This window comes from Lithobates pipiens, unplaced genomic scaffold, assembly GCF_037356315.1.
Source record: "Lithobates pipiens isolate NorthernLeopardFrog02 unplaced genomic scaffold, aLitPip1_a1.2 Scaffold_63, whole genome shotgun sequence".
Taxonomy (NCBI): domain Eukaryota; kingdom Metazoa; phylum Chordata; class Amphibia; order Anura; family Ranidae; genus Lithobates; species Lithobates pipiens.
Genome location: NW_027507885.1, coordinates 449,748 through 462,526, shown reverse-complemented (window position 1 = coordinate 462,526; position 12,779 = coordinate 449,748). Strand labels below are relative to the sequence as shown.

The following is a 12,779-nucleotide window of genomic DNA, read 5'->3' as shown; positions in this document are numbered from 1 at the left end:
GGGATCCCGCCTGTAAGGGGTCACACCTAAATAAGAAGGGGCATGGAGGAGGAAAACTATCTGCCCCCCCCCCCAGGGAATAGCAATTTAACCCTTTCCTGTACATGAACATATTTCACCCCCGTCACACCTCTCCCCTTTCATCAGGGGACTGACACAGGGGGAGACCCCAGATGGGGTGACTCTGAAGTCGGTAGTTCCAGCCCCCCGATGCCGGTACACACACAGTACCCCAAATTGTCCCAATCAGAACATTCCTCACCCAGCCAACCTCTGCCTCTCTCGGAGAACATACCCGCCTCTGGGGAGAGGCCTGGACTGGCCCTTCCCCCGGAATCCTTTCAGCGGTTGGAGAGAAGACGGGGCGGCTGGGCTCACTCCTGTTGGGGATCTGGGATGACCGCTCACCATCCCCGGGGTATACAGGTGGAGACTGAAGTCCCATCCACTGTTACTAGATGAACCAGTGTTTGCAGAGCAAGGCTGACATCCTCCCGTCCCGATGCCGGACCTTCTTCTGGGGTTGGGTCAGTGGAGACTGAAGTGCCATCCTCTACCCCAGGAATCCCATCTCCAGTAAAGGCCAGCGGCGCTCCTCCCTGTTGCCAGTGATTCAGCTGGGAGTAGAAGCTTCACTACATCCGCTTGTCGCGGGGTGAGGGGCCGACTGCCCGTCTCCCTGGAACTCTGTAGCTGTTGCCGGTGCTGGGCAGAGGTTGGTAGCACTCTGCCCTGTTGCCAGCACTTCTGCTGGGGAGTCCACATCATCCGCTCCGGCTAACCATTGGGGCGGGAGGCCGGGCTCCTCCACACCCAGACTGTGGAATCTGCTGTAGGGGAGGAAATATGACCTGTGTCTCTCCCAAACTGTGTAGCTGCCATTGGGGAGGTGAGCCGCCTGCTTCTTCTTCAGGTTTATTAGAGAACCTTAGTGAACAAACAGCATCATGAAGGCCAAGGAACACACCAGGCAGGTCAGAGATAAAGTTGTGGAGAAGTATAAAGCAGGGTTGGGTGATAATAAAATCTCCCAAGCTTTGACCATCTCACGGAGCTCTGTTCAATCCATCATCGGAAAATGGAAAGAGTATGGGCACAACCGCAAACCTACCAAGACACGGCCGTCCACCTAAACTGACCGGGCCGGGCAAGGAGAGCATTCATCAGAGAAGAGCCAAGAGGTCCATGGTAACTCTGGAGGAGCTGCAGAGATCCACAGCTCAGGGGGGAGAATCTGTCCACAGGACAACTATTAGTCGTCTCTCCACAAATCTGCCCTTTATGGAAGAGTGACAAGAAGAAAGACATTGGAGAAAGAAAGTCATAAGAAGTCCTGTTTGTAGTTTGTGAGAAGCCATGTGGGGGAGGGGGCAGCAAACATGTGGAAGAAGGTGATCTGGTCAGAGGAGACCAAAATACTACTTTATGGTCTAAAAGCAAAACGCTATGTGTGGGGGAAACTAACACCGCCCATCCCCCAAACACACCATCCCCACCGTGAGACATGGTGGTGGCAGCATCATGTGGTGGGGATGGTTTTCTTCAGCAGGGACAGGGAAGCTGGTCAGAGTTGATGGGAAGATGGATGGAGACAAATACAGGACAATCTTAGAAGAAAACCTGTTAGAGTCGGCAGAAGACTTGAGACCGGGGCGGAGGTTCCCCTTCCAGCAGGACAACGACCCGAAACATCCAGCCAGAGCTACAATGGAATGGTTTACATCAAAGCATATTCATGTGTTAGAATGGCCCAGTCACAGTCCAGACCTAAATCCCATTGAGAATCTGTGGCCAGACTTGGAAATTGCTGATCACAGACGCTCTCCATCCAATCTGACAGAGCTTGAGATATTTTACAAAGAAGAAGAATGGGCAGAAATGTCCTCTCTAGATGTGCAAAGCAGGTAGAGACACCCCCAAAAAGACTTGTAGAGAAAGGGGGTTCTACAAAGTATTGACTCCGGGGGGCGCAATACAAATGCCCCTCCCCCACACTTTTCACATATTTATTTGTATCATTTATCATTTTCCTTCCACTTCACAATTATGTGACACTTTGTGTTGGTCCATCACATAAAATCCCAATAAAATACATTTATGGTTTTTGGTTGTAACAAAATGTGGGGAATGTCAGGGGGTATGAATACTTTTGCCAGGCACTGTACTAGACACTTGGATACCGGACACTGGGCACCTCCATCTGTACCATGGCGGTCCCTGTTCCGCACTTTGTGTGATTGGCGTAGCCCAGTCCTATAGAGACGTCCGTGGGAACCGCAAAGCCCACTTCCAAGAACCGGAAATGATCCCTGGCCAGCTGGGTGTCCTGCCTGTGGCCAATCATGGCTCTCCTCGCTGCCGGCGCTGTGATTGGCCAAGCATGCGGGGTCACAGTGCATGCTTGGCCAATCGTGAGCCAGCAATACACTGCGATGGTGCAATGCATTGTGGGCCGCGAGCGCCACGCGAATTTGGTCGCGAACGGCCCACAGAGTTCCGGCTTTGCCGAACGGGCGACCAGCCGGTGTTCAAGTCGAGCATACGTTCAACTGAAATGCCAAGCTCATCCCTACTAGACACTTTGATACCGGACACTGGGCACCTCCATCTGTACCATGGCGGTCCCTGTTCCGCACTTTGTGTGATTGGCGTAGCCCAGTTCTATAGACTTCTGTGGGAACTACAAAGTCCACTTCCAAGAACCGGAACTGATCCGTGGCCAGCGGGTGTCCTGCCTGGAGGACGAGTCATTCAGCGACATAACTTGTGAATAGTGCCACAGAGGTAAGTTTTCTTTAGTCCCTGCACTTACCTTCTATGGTGGTCCTGACCATAAGGTGATCTTTTCCTGTGTCCAATCATCGCTGGCCATAAGAGAAATCAGAAAAGCCAACCTGACCGCTCCACCACATGAATGCCGGCAGGTCTTCTCCATGCCAGAGGTCTTGGGGGGTTTGTTTGTGCCAACAACTACAGTGGTGTGAAAAAGTGTTTGCCCCCTTCCTCATTTCCTGTTCCTTTGCATGTTTGTCACACTTAAGTGTTTCGGAACATCAAACCAATTTTAAACAATAGTCAAGGACAACACAAGTAAACACAAAATGCAATTTGTAAATGAAGGTGTTTATTATTAAAGGTGAAAAAAAATCCAAACCATCATGGCCCTGTGTGAAAAAGTGATTGCCCCCTAAACCTAATAACTGGTTGGGCCACCCTTAGCAGCAACAACTGCAACCAAGCGTTTGCGATAACGTGCAATGAGGCTTTTACAGCGTCCTGGAGGAATTTTGGCCCACTCATCTTTGCAGAATTGTCCTAATTCAGTTACATTAGAGGGTTTTCGAGCATGAACGGCCTTTTTAAAGGTCATACCACAACATCTCAATAGGATTCAGGTCAGGACTTTGGCTAGGCCACTCCAAAGTCTTCATTTTGTTTTTCTTCAGCCATTCGGTGGTGGACTTGCTGGTGTGTTTAGGATCATTGTCCTGCTGCAGAACCCAAGTTCGTTTCAGCTTGAGTACACGAACAGATGGTCGGACATTCTCCTTCAGGATCTCTTGGTAGACAGCAGAATTCATAGTTCCTTTTATCACGGCAAGCAGAGGCGGCTCTCTAATTAGGCAAATTAGGCGATTGCCTAAGGCCCCGCAGTCTTAAGGGCCTCGCAATCGAGTAATTTGCCTGTAAATAATCTGGTGGCAGCAAGTGCGGGGAGCGGAACAGTAGAGTCCTCTAGGTGGTGCAGCGGCTGGATGACAGACGGCATGAGGGCGGCATGTCCATGTGGGACCCTCACTTGAGCTTCTCTCTTGTGCCGCTCACCAGACCTCTCCTCCGCACCTGCCTCCTATTTGGTTCTGGAGTCGGAGCGGGGTGTTTCTGAAAAACTACCCAGCTGGATAGTCCCACCATGAGTGTGAAGAGGGAGGAACTCTTAGGCCGCGTACACACGCGCGGACTGTTCGCTCAACTTTGTCCGTCAAACAGTTTCAGCAAACAGTCCGCTCAAAATTAGCATGGACGGACATGGCCACACACGACGAACGAACAGTTTGCTGAAACCGCACGCGATGACGTGAACGGCACGTACGACGGGATGAAAAATACGACGTCCTATACACTGCATTATAACTTTCGGCGTGTAAATCCTTTCTGAGCATGCGCGGAACTTAGTTTGTCGAACAAGCCTACACACGAGGGGACTGTCCGCTCAAACCAAGTTTCAGCGGACAGTTTTTCGGAATTTCCGAAAAACCTTGTTCAGCGGACTGTTCGCTGAAACTGTCCGCTGAAAGCCCACACACGAGCGGACTGTCCGCCGAAACACTGTTCAGCGGACAAAGTTGGGCGAACAGTCCCCGCGTGTGTACGCGGCCTTATGCTGCCGACCAGAGCAAAGGTGAGTGCCCGTGCCGTGCAGCCTTCCCTGTGTGCCTGAATAGGAGGAGCGGTGGGGAGACTGCACATAGATAGTGGAATTGATTTTTACATATTAATCCATACAGCCGCTGAATGTCTGCAGGGAGGAGAGGTGATCATTCAGCGGTTGCATGAAGGAATATGGAAAAATCAATTCCACTATCTATGTGCAGTCTCCCCACCACTCCTCCTATCTAACTTTTTCTGCATCCCCGTTCTCTCCGGCCCCTCCGTGCGCTCCCTGGCTCCGCCCCTCCGTGCGCTCCCTGGCTCCGCCCCTCCGTGCGCTCCCTGGCCCGCCCCTCCTGCTCTCCAGCCCCCTTTGTGCTCCCTGGCTCCGCCCCTTCTTGTACTCCCTTTCTCCATGCCTCCTGCACTTTAGCCCCTCCCTTTGCTCCCTGGCTCCGCCCCTCCTGCTCTCCAGCCAATTCTTGTCCTCCCTGGCTCCACCCCCATTTCGCCAGCACCCCCTGCTCTCCAATTCTTTCTGCTTCCCCTCTCAAGCTCCCCCCCAGCACTCTCCACCCCCCACCCTTAGCACTATCTGGCCCCCAGCACTCTCCACCCTACACCCCCTACTTCTCTCTCTTGCCCCCATCACTCTCCACCTTCCACCCCCAGCACTCTCCACCCCCAGCACTCTCTGGCCCCCAGCACTCTCCAGCCCCCACCCCCAGCACTCTCCGGTCCCCACCCCCCAGCACTCTCCGGTCCCCACCCCCCAGCACTCTCCCGGTCCCCACCCCCCAGCACTCTACAGCTCCTCCCTGCTCTTTTCCCCCCAGGGACTGCAGACAGGGACAGATCTCTAGATCTCTCTCTCCCCCTTTCCCTCACCCTCTCTTTCTTCACCTCCCCCTCTCTCTCTCTTACCCCCGCCCCTCTTACCCCCTCTCTCCCTCCCCCCTCTCTCTCTTACCCCCCTCTCCCTCCTACCCCCCTCTCCCTCCCCCCTCTCTCTCTCTCTCACACCCCTTCCCACCCCTTTCTCTCTCCCTCCCTTCTCTCCATTCCCTCCTTCTCTCCATTCCCTCCCTTCCCTCCCTTCTCTCCCTTCCCTCCCTTCCCTCCCCTCCCTTCCCTCCCTTCTCTCCCTTCTCTCCCTTCTCTCCCTTCTCTCCCCTTCCCTCCCTTCCCTCCCCTCCCTCCCTTCCCCCCTCTCTCCTTCCCCCCTCTCTCCTTCCCCTCTCTCCCTTCCCCCTCTCTCCCTTCCCCCCCTCTTCCCTTCCCTCTATCCCCCCTTCCCCCTTCCTCTCTCCCTCCCTCCCTTCCTCTCTCCCCTCCTCCCTCTCTCCGTTCCCTCTATCCCCCCTTCCCTTCCTCCCTCCCTCTCTCCCTCCCTCCCTCTCTCCCTTCCTCCCTCTCTCCCTTCCTCCCCTCTCCCTTGCTTCCCTCTCTCCCTTGCTTCCCTCTCTCCCTCCGCTTCCCTCTCCCCCTCCACTTCCTCCCTCTCTCCCCTCCCTTCCCTCCTTCTCTTCTCCCTTCCTTCCCTCTCTATCTCACTTCCTTCCCTCTCTATCTCCCTTCCTTCCCTCTCTATCTCCCTTCCTTCCCTCTCTATCTCACTTCCTTCCCTCCCTCTCTGCCTTCCTTCCTTTCCTCTCTCTCCCTTCCTTCCCTCCCTCTCCCTTCCCTCTCTCTCCCTCCCTTCCTTCCCTCCCTCTCTCCCCTCCCTTCCTTCCCTCCCTCCCTTCCCTCTCTCCCCTCCCTCCCTTCCCTCTCTCCCATACCTTCCTTCCCTCCCTCTCTCCCTCCCTATCTCCCTCCCTTCCTACCCTCCCTCTCTCTCCCTTCCTTCCCTCCCTCCCTCTCTCCCCTCCCTCCCTTCCCTCTCTCCCCTCCCTCCCTTCCTTCCCTCTCTCCCATACCTTCCTTCCCTCCCTCTCTCCCTCCCTATCTCCCCTCCCTTCCTACCCTCCCTCTCTCCCCTCCCTTCCTTCCCTCCTCTCTCCCCTCCCTCCCTCTCTCCCCTCCCCTCCCTTCCTCCTCTCTCCCCTCCCCTCCCCTCCCTTCCCTCCCTCTCTCCCCTCCCCTCCCTTCCCTCCCTCTCTTCCTCCCCTCTCTTCCCTCCCTCTCTCCCCTCCCCTCTTTCCCCTCCTTCCCTCCCTCTTTCTTCTCCCTTCCCTCCCTCTTTCTTCTCCTTCCTTCCCTCTCTCTCTTCTCCCTTCCTCCCTCTCTCTCTTCCCTTCCTTCCCTCCCTTTCTTCTACCTTCCTTCCCTCCCTATCTTCTCCCTTCCTTCCCTCCCTCTCTTCTCCCTTCCTTCCCTCCCTCTCTCCTTCCCTCTCTCCTCCCTTCCTTCCCTCCCTCTCTTCTCCCTTCCTTCCCTCCCTCTCTCCTTCCCTCTCCTCCTCCTTCCTTCCCTCCCTTTCTTCTCCCTTCCTCTCTTCTCCCTTCCTTCCCTCCCTCTCTCCTTCCCTCTCTCCTCCTTCCTTCCCTCCCCTCTCCTCCCTTCCTTCCCTCTCTCCCTTCCTTCCCTCTCTATCTTCCTTCCTCTTTCTTCCCCCTTCCTTTCCCCTTTCTTCCCCCTTCCTTCCCCCTTCCTTCCCCCTTCCTTCCCTCTCCTTCCCTCCCTCTCCTCCCTCTCTCCTCCCTTCCTCTTTCCACCTCTCTCTCCCCTTTTGTGCATCTTTATCTACCCCCTCTCTGCCTCCCTCTCGGTCACCCCTCTCCCTCTCACTCACAATGTCCTTTCTCCCCTCCCCCTCTCTATCTTTCCCTCCCCTATCTCTCACAATCTCTCGCTCCCCCCTCCCCTCTCTCACCCTCCTCTCTGTCTCCCTTCCCCTCTCTTGCTCCCCCTGCACTGTGCTGGGATCCCCCCACTCTACTTCCTCTGCGGATGTGGAATGGCTCAGTGACAACCCTCCCCATTTCCCAAGACACAGGAAATTCTTAGAGGGGTTGCCACCTTGGTGGGCCCAGATGTTTTAATGGCTGCATGTGTCTGATGGGTGAGGAGAGTGCCCTGGAAGTGGTGCAGATGAACTGTTTGCTAGATCGGTGCATCTTTTTGCAGCCATTTTTATTGCTTGAATTTTTCCCCATTATGGGCGTGATTGGGGCCTCATGTGTAAGTTTCGCCTAAGGCCTCACAAATCCTAGAGCCGCCTCTGACGGCAAGTCTTCCAGGTCCTGAAGCAGCAAAACAGCCCCAGACCATCACACTACCACCACCATATTTTACTGTTGGTATAATGTTCTTTTTATGAAATGCAGTGTTCCTTCTACGCCAGATATACTTGGACACACACCTTCCAAAGAGTTCCACTTTTGTCTCATCGCTCCACAGAATGTTGTCCCAAAAGTCTTGGGGATCATCAAGATGTGTTGTGGAGAAATTGAGACGAGCTTTGATGTTCTTTTTGCTCAGCAGTGGTTTTCTCCTTGGAACTCTGCCATGCAGGCCATTTTTGCCCAGTCTTTTCCTGATGGTGGAGGCATGAACGCTGACCTTAACTGAGGCAAGTGAGGCCTGCAGTTCCTTGGCCGTTGTTGTGGGGTCTTTTGAGACCTCTTGGATGAGTCGTCGCTGCGCTCTTGGGGTAATTTTGGGCGGCGGCCACTCCTGGGAAGGTTCACCACTGTTCCATGTCTTCGCCATTTGTGGATAATGGCTCTCACTGTGGTTCGCTGGATTCCCAAAGCTTTGGAAATGGCTTTATAACCCTTTCCAGACTGATAGATCTCAATTACTTTCTTTCTCAATTGTTCCTGAATTTCTTTGGGTCTCGGCATGATGTGTAGCTTTTAAGGATCTTCTGGTGGACCTTACTGTGTCAAGCAGCTCCTATTTAAGTGATGCCTTGATTGTGAACAGGTGTGGCAATAATCAGGCCTGGGTGTGGCTAGAGAAATTGAACTCAGGTGTGGACAACCACAGTTATAGTATGTTTTAACAAGGGGGGCAATCACTTTTTCACACAGGGCCATGATGGTTTGGATTTTTTTTTCACCTTTAATAATAAACACCTTCATTTACAAATTGCATTTTGTGTTTACTTGTGTTGTCCTTGACTATTGTTTAAATTGGTTTGATGTTCCGAAACACTTAAGTGTGACAAACATGCAAAGGAACAGGAAATGAGGAAGGGGGCAAACACTTTTTCACACCACTGTATCTACTGATGACCAACTGAATGGGACCATTTGGGCTTCTTTGTAAACTATAGAAGGTCAATGACAACAATTTACCTGCATTTTCTGCTTCTTCTTTCCTTTATACGTTTCTCATTTCCATCTTTTTCCCCTCCAGCGCTGACGACCAGTTCACGGGATCCATGGAGACCAATGTTGTGATTCGGTACGATGGTCAGATTATGTGGGACTCACCGGCCATCACCAAGAGCTCCTGCAAAGTGGACGTCTCCTTCTTCCCATTCGATGGACAGCAATGTCGCCTGACCTTTGGTTCCTGGACCTACAACGGTAACCAGATCGATATCCTCAACCACCTGGACACGGGCGATCTGACCGACTTTGTGGAGAATGTGGAATGGGAGGTTCTGGGGATGCCAGCCAAGAAAAATGTCATCACCTATGGCTGCTGTTCTGAGCCGTACCCCGATGTCACCTACACCCTGATGCTGAAGAGGAGGGCCTCCTTTTACATCTTCAACCTCCTCCTGCCCTGTGTGATGATCTCCTTCCTGGCTCCTCTGGGCTTTTATCTGCCGGCAGACTCTGGGGAGAAGGTGTCATTGGGTGTCACTGTCCTCCTGGCTCTCACTGTATTCCAGCTGCTGGTGGCGGAAAGTATGCCACCCTCCGAAAATGTGCCACTAATCGGTGAGTGTAGGAAGAGGCGACGCCATCGGGACCTACAACTTATTTTCCATTTATCAGCATTACCAATATGTCCATGTACTTCTCTTCTCTTCTCTCTTCTCTTCTCTCTTCTCTTCTCTCTTCTCTCTTCTCTCTTCTCTTCTCTCTCTCTGTTCTCTCTTCTCTTCTCTTCTCTTCTCTTCTCTTCTCTGTGGTGGGGCATGCTAGGAGGTGTAGTTCTACCCATGGGTGACCTAACATGACCCATCACTCTGTGAAGTATATTCTGGCTGCTATGTTATGCTGGGAGTTGTAGTTATACCTTGAGGGGACCGTAATGTAATCCATCACCGTGAGGGGGTATGGAATGGGGTTTAGGATTATATTGGGGTGTATTTAGGAGAGGAGATGTGGGGTTATATGGGGTGTAGTTTGGAGAGGAGATGTGGGGTTATATGGGGTGTATTTAGGAGAGGAGATGTGGGGTTATATGGGGTGTATTCAGTAGAGGAGATGTGGGGTTATATGGGGTGTAGTTAGGAGAGGAGATGTGGGGTTATATGGGGGTGTAGTTAGGAGAGGAGATGTGGGGTTATATGGGGGTGTAGTTAGGAGAGGAGATGTGGGGTTATATGGGGGTGTAATTAAGAGAGGAGATGTGGGGTTATATGGGGGTGTAGTTAGGAGAGGAGATGTGGGGTTATATGGGGTGTAGTAATGGGGCTATTATCTCAGCCTAGGTGAAGGCCCCTGTCTGGAGCCCATGGATGCCCCTCTAGTGATGGAAGGTGGGGCAGTTCTGATAAAGGATGGGGGGCGTCTGGAATTTCGGGAGGGTGAACTCACTTCCAGGTCATTTGAAGGAACTTTCTGATTGGTCGGGTTGTGTATTTATTGGATATGATTTCCCCCAGTTTGGGGTGGATCTATGAAGTGACCCTGTCACCAGCTGTACTCTATAATAGAATAACTTGTGTACTTACCTGCCGGTAGGTGACTGGTGAAGCGCAGAGGCCCGGGAGTGGCGGATAGCATTTCCCCAACTGGGCGCTGGAGCTCCTCCCATTGGGCCATTACGTTCCTCCAGAAGAGCCCAGTGGGGGACACACCCCGCGCTCTACTTCCCTAGACAGGTAAGTACACAGGTGATTCTCTCTCAGGGTACGGCTGGTGGACATTGGTTCGTGATATACGGTGATAACCTCCATATACTGAAGTCTCTTCTCTCATGGCAGGAAAGTATTACATTGCCACGATGACCATGATCACGGCCTCCACCGCCCTCACCATCTTCATCATGAACATCCATCACTGCGGCCCAGAGGCCAAGCCCGTCCCCAAGTGGGCCAAGAAGTTCATCTTGCAGTATATGTCGCGGATATTCTTTGTCTACGAGGTGGGTGAGAGCTGCAAGAGGCCGCCAACCGAGCCGGAGAGACCACCCCAAGGACAGGCCATGAATGGGCAAGCCAAACGGGAGGAGCCGCCGGCGGTACTGAAGAGCGGTCCAGACAGCACTTCCAACGCCAAGACGGTGAAGGAGGAGATGGACTGGGGATGCCAAGATGGCCATAAAGCCTGGAAAGAGCCAGGGGGTAAATACCAAGGCTCTGATCCCCGCAGGTCCGGGACGGGGTGCGGAGACCAAGAGTGCTCAAAAATTCATTGTCTGTGCCATAATGAACGCCTGCTTAAAAACATTGAGTACATGACCAACTGCTTCCGGGAACAAAGGGCCACTCAGAAACGGACTGGTGAGTGGAAGAAGGTGGCAAAGGTGATGGACCGTTTCTTCATGTGGGTGTTCTTCATCATGGTCTTCTTCATGAGCATGCTCATCATGGGCAAAGCCATCTGAAGGGCCCCGATGGAGGAGGCCTAGGGCCCCAACTCACAGTGTTCTTCATCATGGTCTTCTTCATGAGCGTGATCATCATGGGCAAAGCCATCTGAAGGGCCCCGATGGAGGAGGCCTAGGGCCCCAACTCACAGTGTTCTTCATCATGGTCTTCTTCATGAGCATGCTCATCATGGGCAAAGCCATCTGAAGGGCCCCCCGATGGAGGAGGCCTAGGGCCCCAACTCACAGTGTTCTTCATCATGGTCTTCTTCATGAGCGTGCTCATCATGGGCAAAGCCATCTGAAGGGCCCCCCGATGGAGGAGGCCTAGGGCCCCAACTCACAGTGTTCTTCATCATGGTCTTCTTCATGAGCGTGATCATCATGGGCAAAGCCATCTGAAGGGCCCCGATGAAGGAGGCCTAGGGCCCCAACTCACAGTGTTCTTCATCATGGTCTTCTTCATGAGCGTGCTCATCATGGGCAAAGCCATCTGAAGGGCCCCGATGGAGGAGGTCTAGGGCCCCAACTCACAGTGTTCTTCATCATGGTCTTCTTCATGAGCGTGCTCATCATGGGCAAAGCCATCTGAAGGGCCCCCCGATGGAGGAGGCCTAGGGCCCCAACTCACAGTGGTCTTCAATTGACTTACCTGAGGGTAAGCTCTTGACTTTGGCAGCTCCTAGGTGTCCGATATAGAGGGTGATGGGGGGTAAGTACCCAACGGTGGAGAACTTCTGCTGGTTCCAGATCCATGGTGGACCATCAATGTGCTAGACAAGAACTATAATAATAAACATACTGCCACCCCAATCCTCACAATGTATTTCGATTGTCCATCATTTCTGGTGACTTCTATTATTTGTGATCCATATGTGGCCCTTCGGAACTCGGAGGAGGTTCCTGAATCTTCTGATCTGGCAATGCCTTCCTGATCCGGTTCTTATACCCGTCTCCACTTTAGGTAGGCCCAGCAATAGCCAAGGAATCATTTAATATAGTAATGAATGGTGCAGCCAGCCAGTATCCCCCACACCAGGACACACTCTGTATGGTGCAGCCGGCCGGTATCCCCCACACCAGATTACACTCTGTATGGTGCAGCCGGCCAGTATCCCCCACACCAGGACACACTCTGTATGGTGCAGCCGGCCAGTATCCCCCACACCAGGACACACTCTGCATGGTGCAGCCGGCCAGTATCCCCCACACCAGGACACACTCTGTATGGTGCAGCCGGCCAGTATCCCCCACACCAGGACACTCTGTATGGTGCAGCCGGCCGGTATCCCCCACACCAGGACACACTCTGTATGGTGCAGCCGGCCGGTATCCCCCACACCAGGACACACTCTGCATGGTGCAGCCGGCCAGTATCCCCCACACCAGGACACACTCTGTATGGTGCAGCCGGCCAGTATCCCCCACACCAGGACACACTCTGTATGGTGCAGCCGGCCAGTATCCCCCACACCAGGACACTCTGTATGGTGCAGCCGGCCGGTATCCCCCACACCAGGACACACTCTGTATGGTGCAGCCGGCCGGTATCCCCCACACCAGGACACACTCTGCATGGTGCAGCCGGCCAGTATCCCCCACACCAGGACACACTCTGTATGGTGCAGCCGGCCAGTATCCCCCACACCAGGACACACTCTGTATGGTGCAGCCGGCCAGTATCCCCCACACCAGGACACACTCTGTATGGTGCAGCCGGCCGGTATCCCCCACACCAGGACACACTCTGT

The 12,779-nt window shown here is 53.5% G+C and overlaps 1 protein-coding gene across 1 annotated transcript in view; it reads left to right on the top strand.

Annotated features, from left to right (window-relative positions):
• The window catches only part of LOC143958881 (neuronal acetylcholine receptor subunit alpha-10-like), an 83,899-nt gene extending 72,058 nt beyond the window's left edge, over positions 1 to 11,841 (top strand). Inside the window, exons 4-5 of the mRNA XM_077467864.1 lie at positions 8,677 to 9,209; positions 10,424 to 11,841. Of these exons, the coding sequence (XP_077323990.1) occupies positions 8,677 to 9,209; positions 10,424 to 11,046 (1,156 nt within the window). The 3' untranslated portion in view covers positions 11,047 to 11,841. The remainder of the gene's footprint in view (positions 1 to 8,676; positions 9,210 to 10,423) is intronic.
• The last annotated feature ends 938 nt before the right edge of the window (positions 11,842 to 12,779 follow it).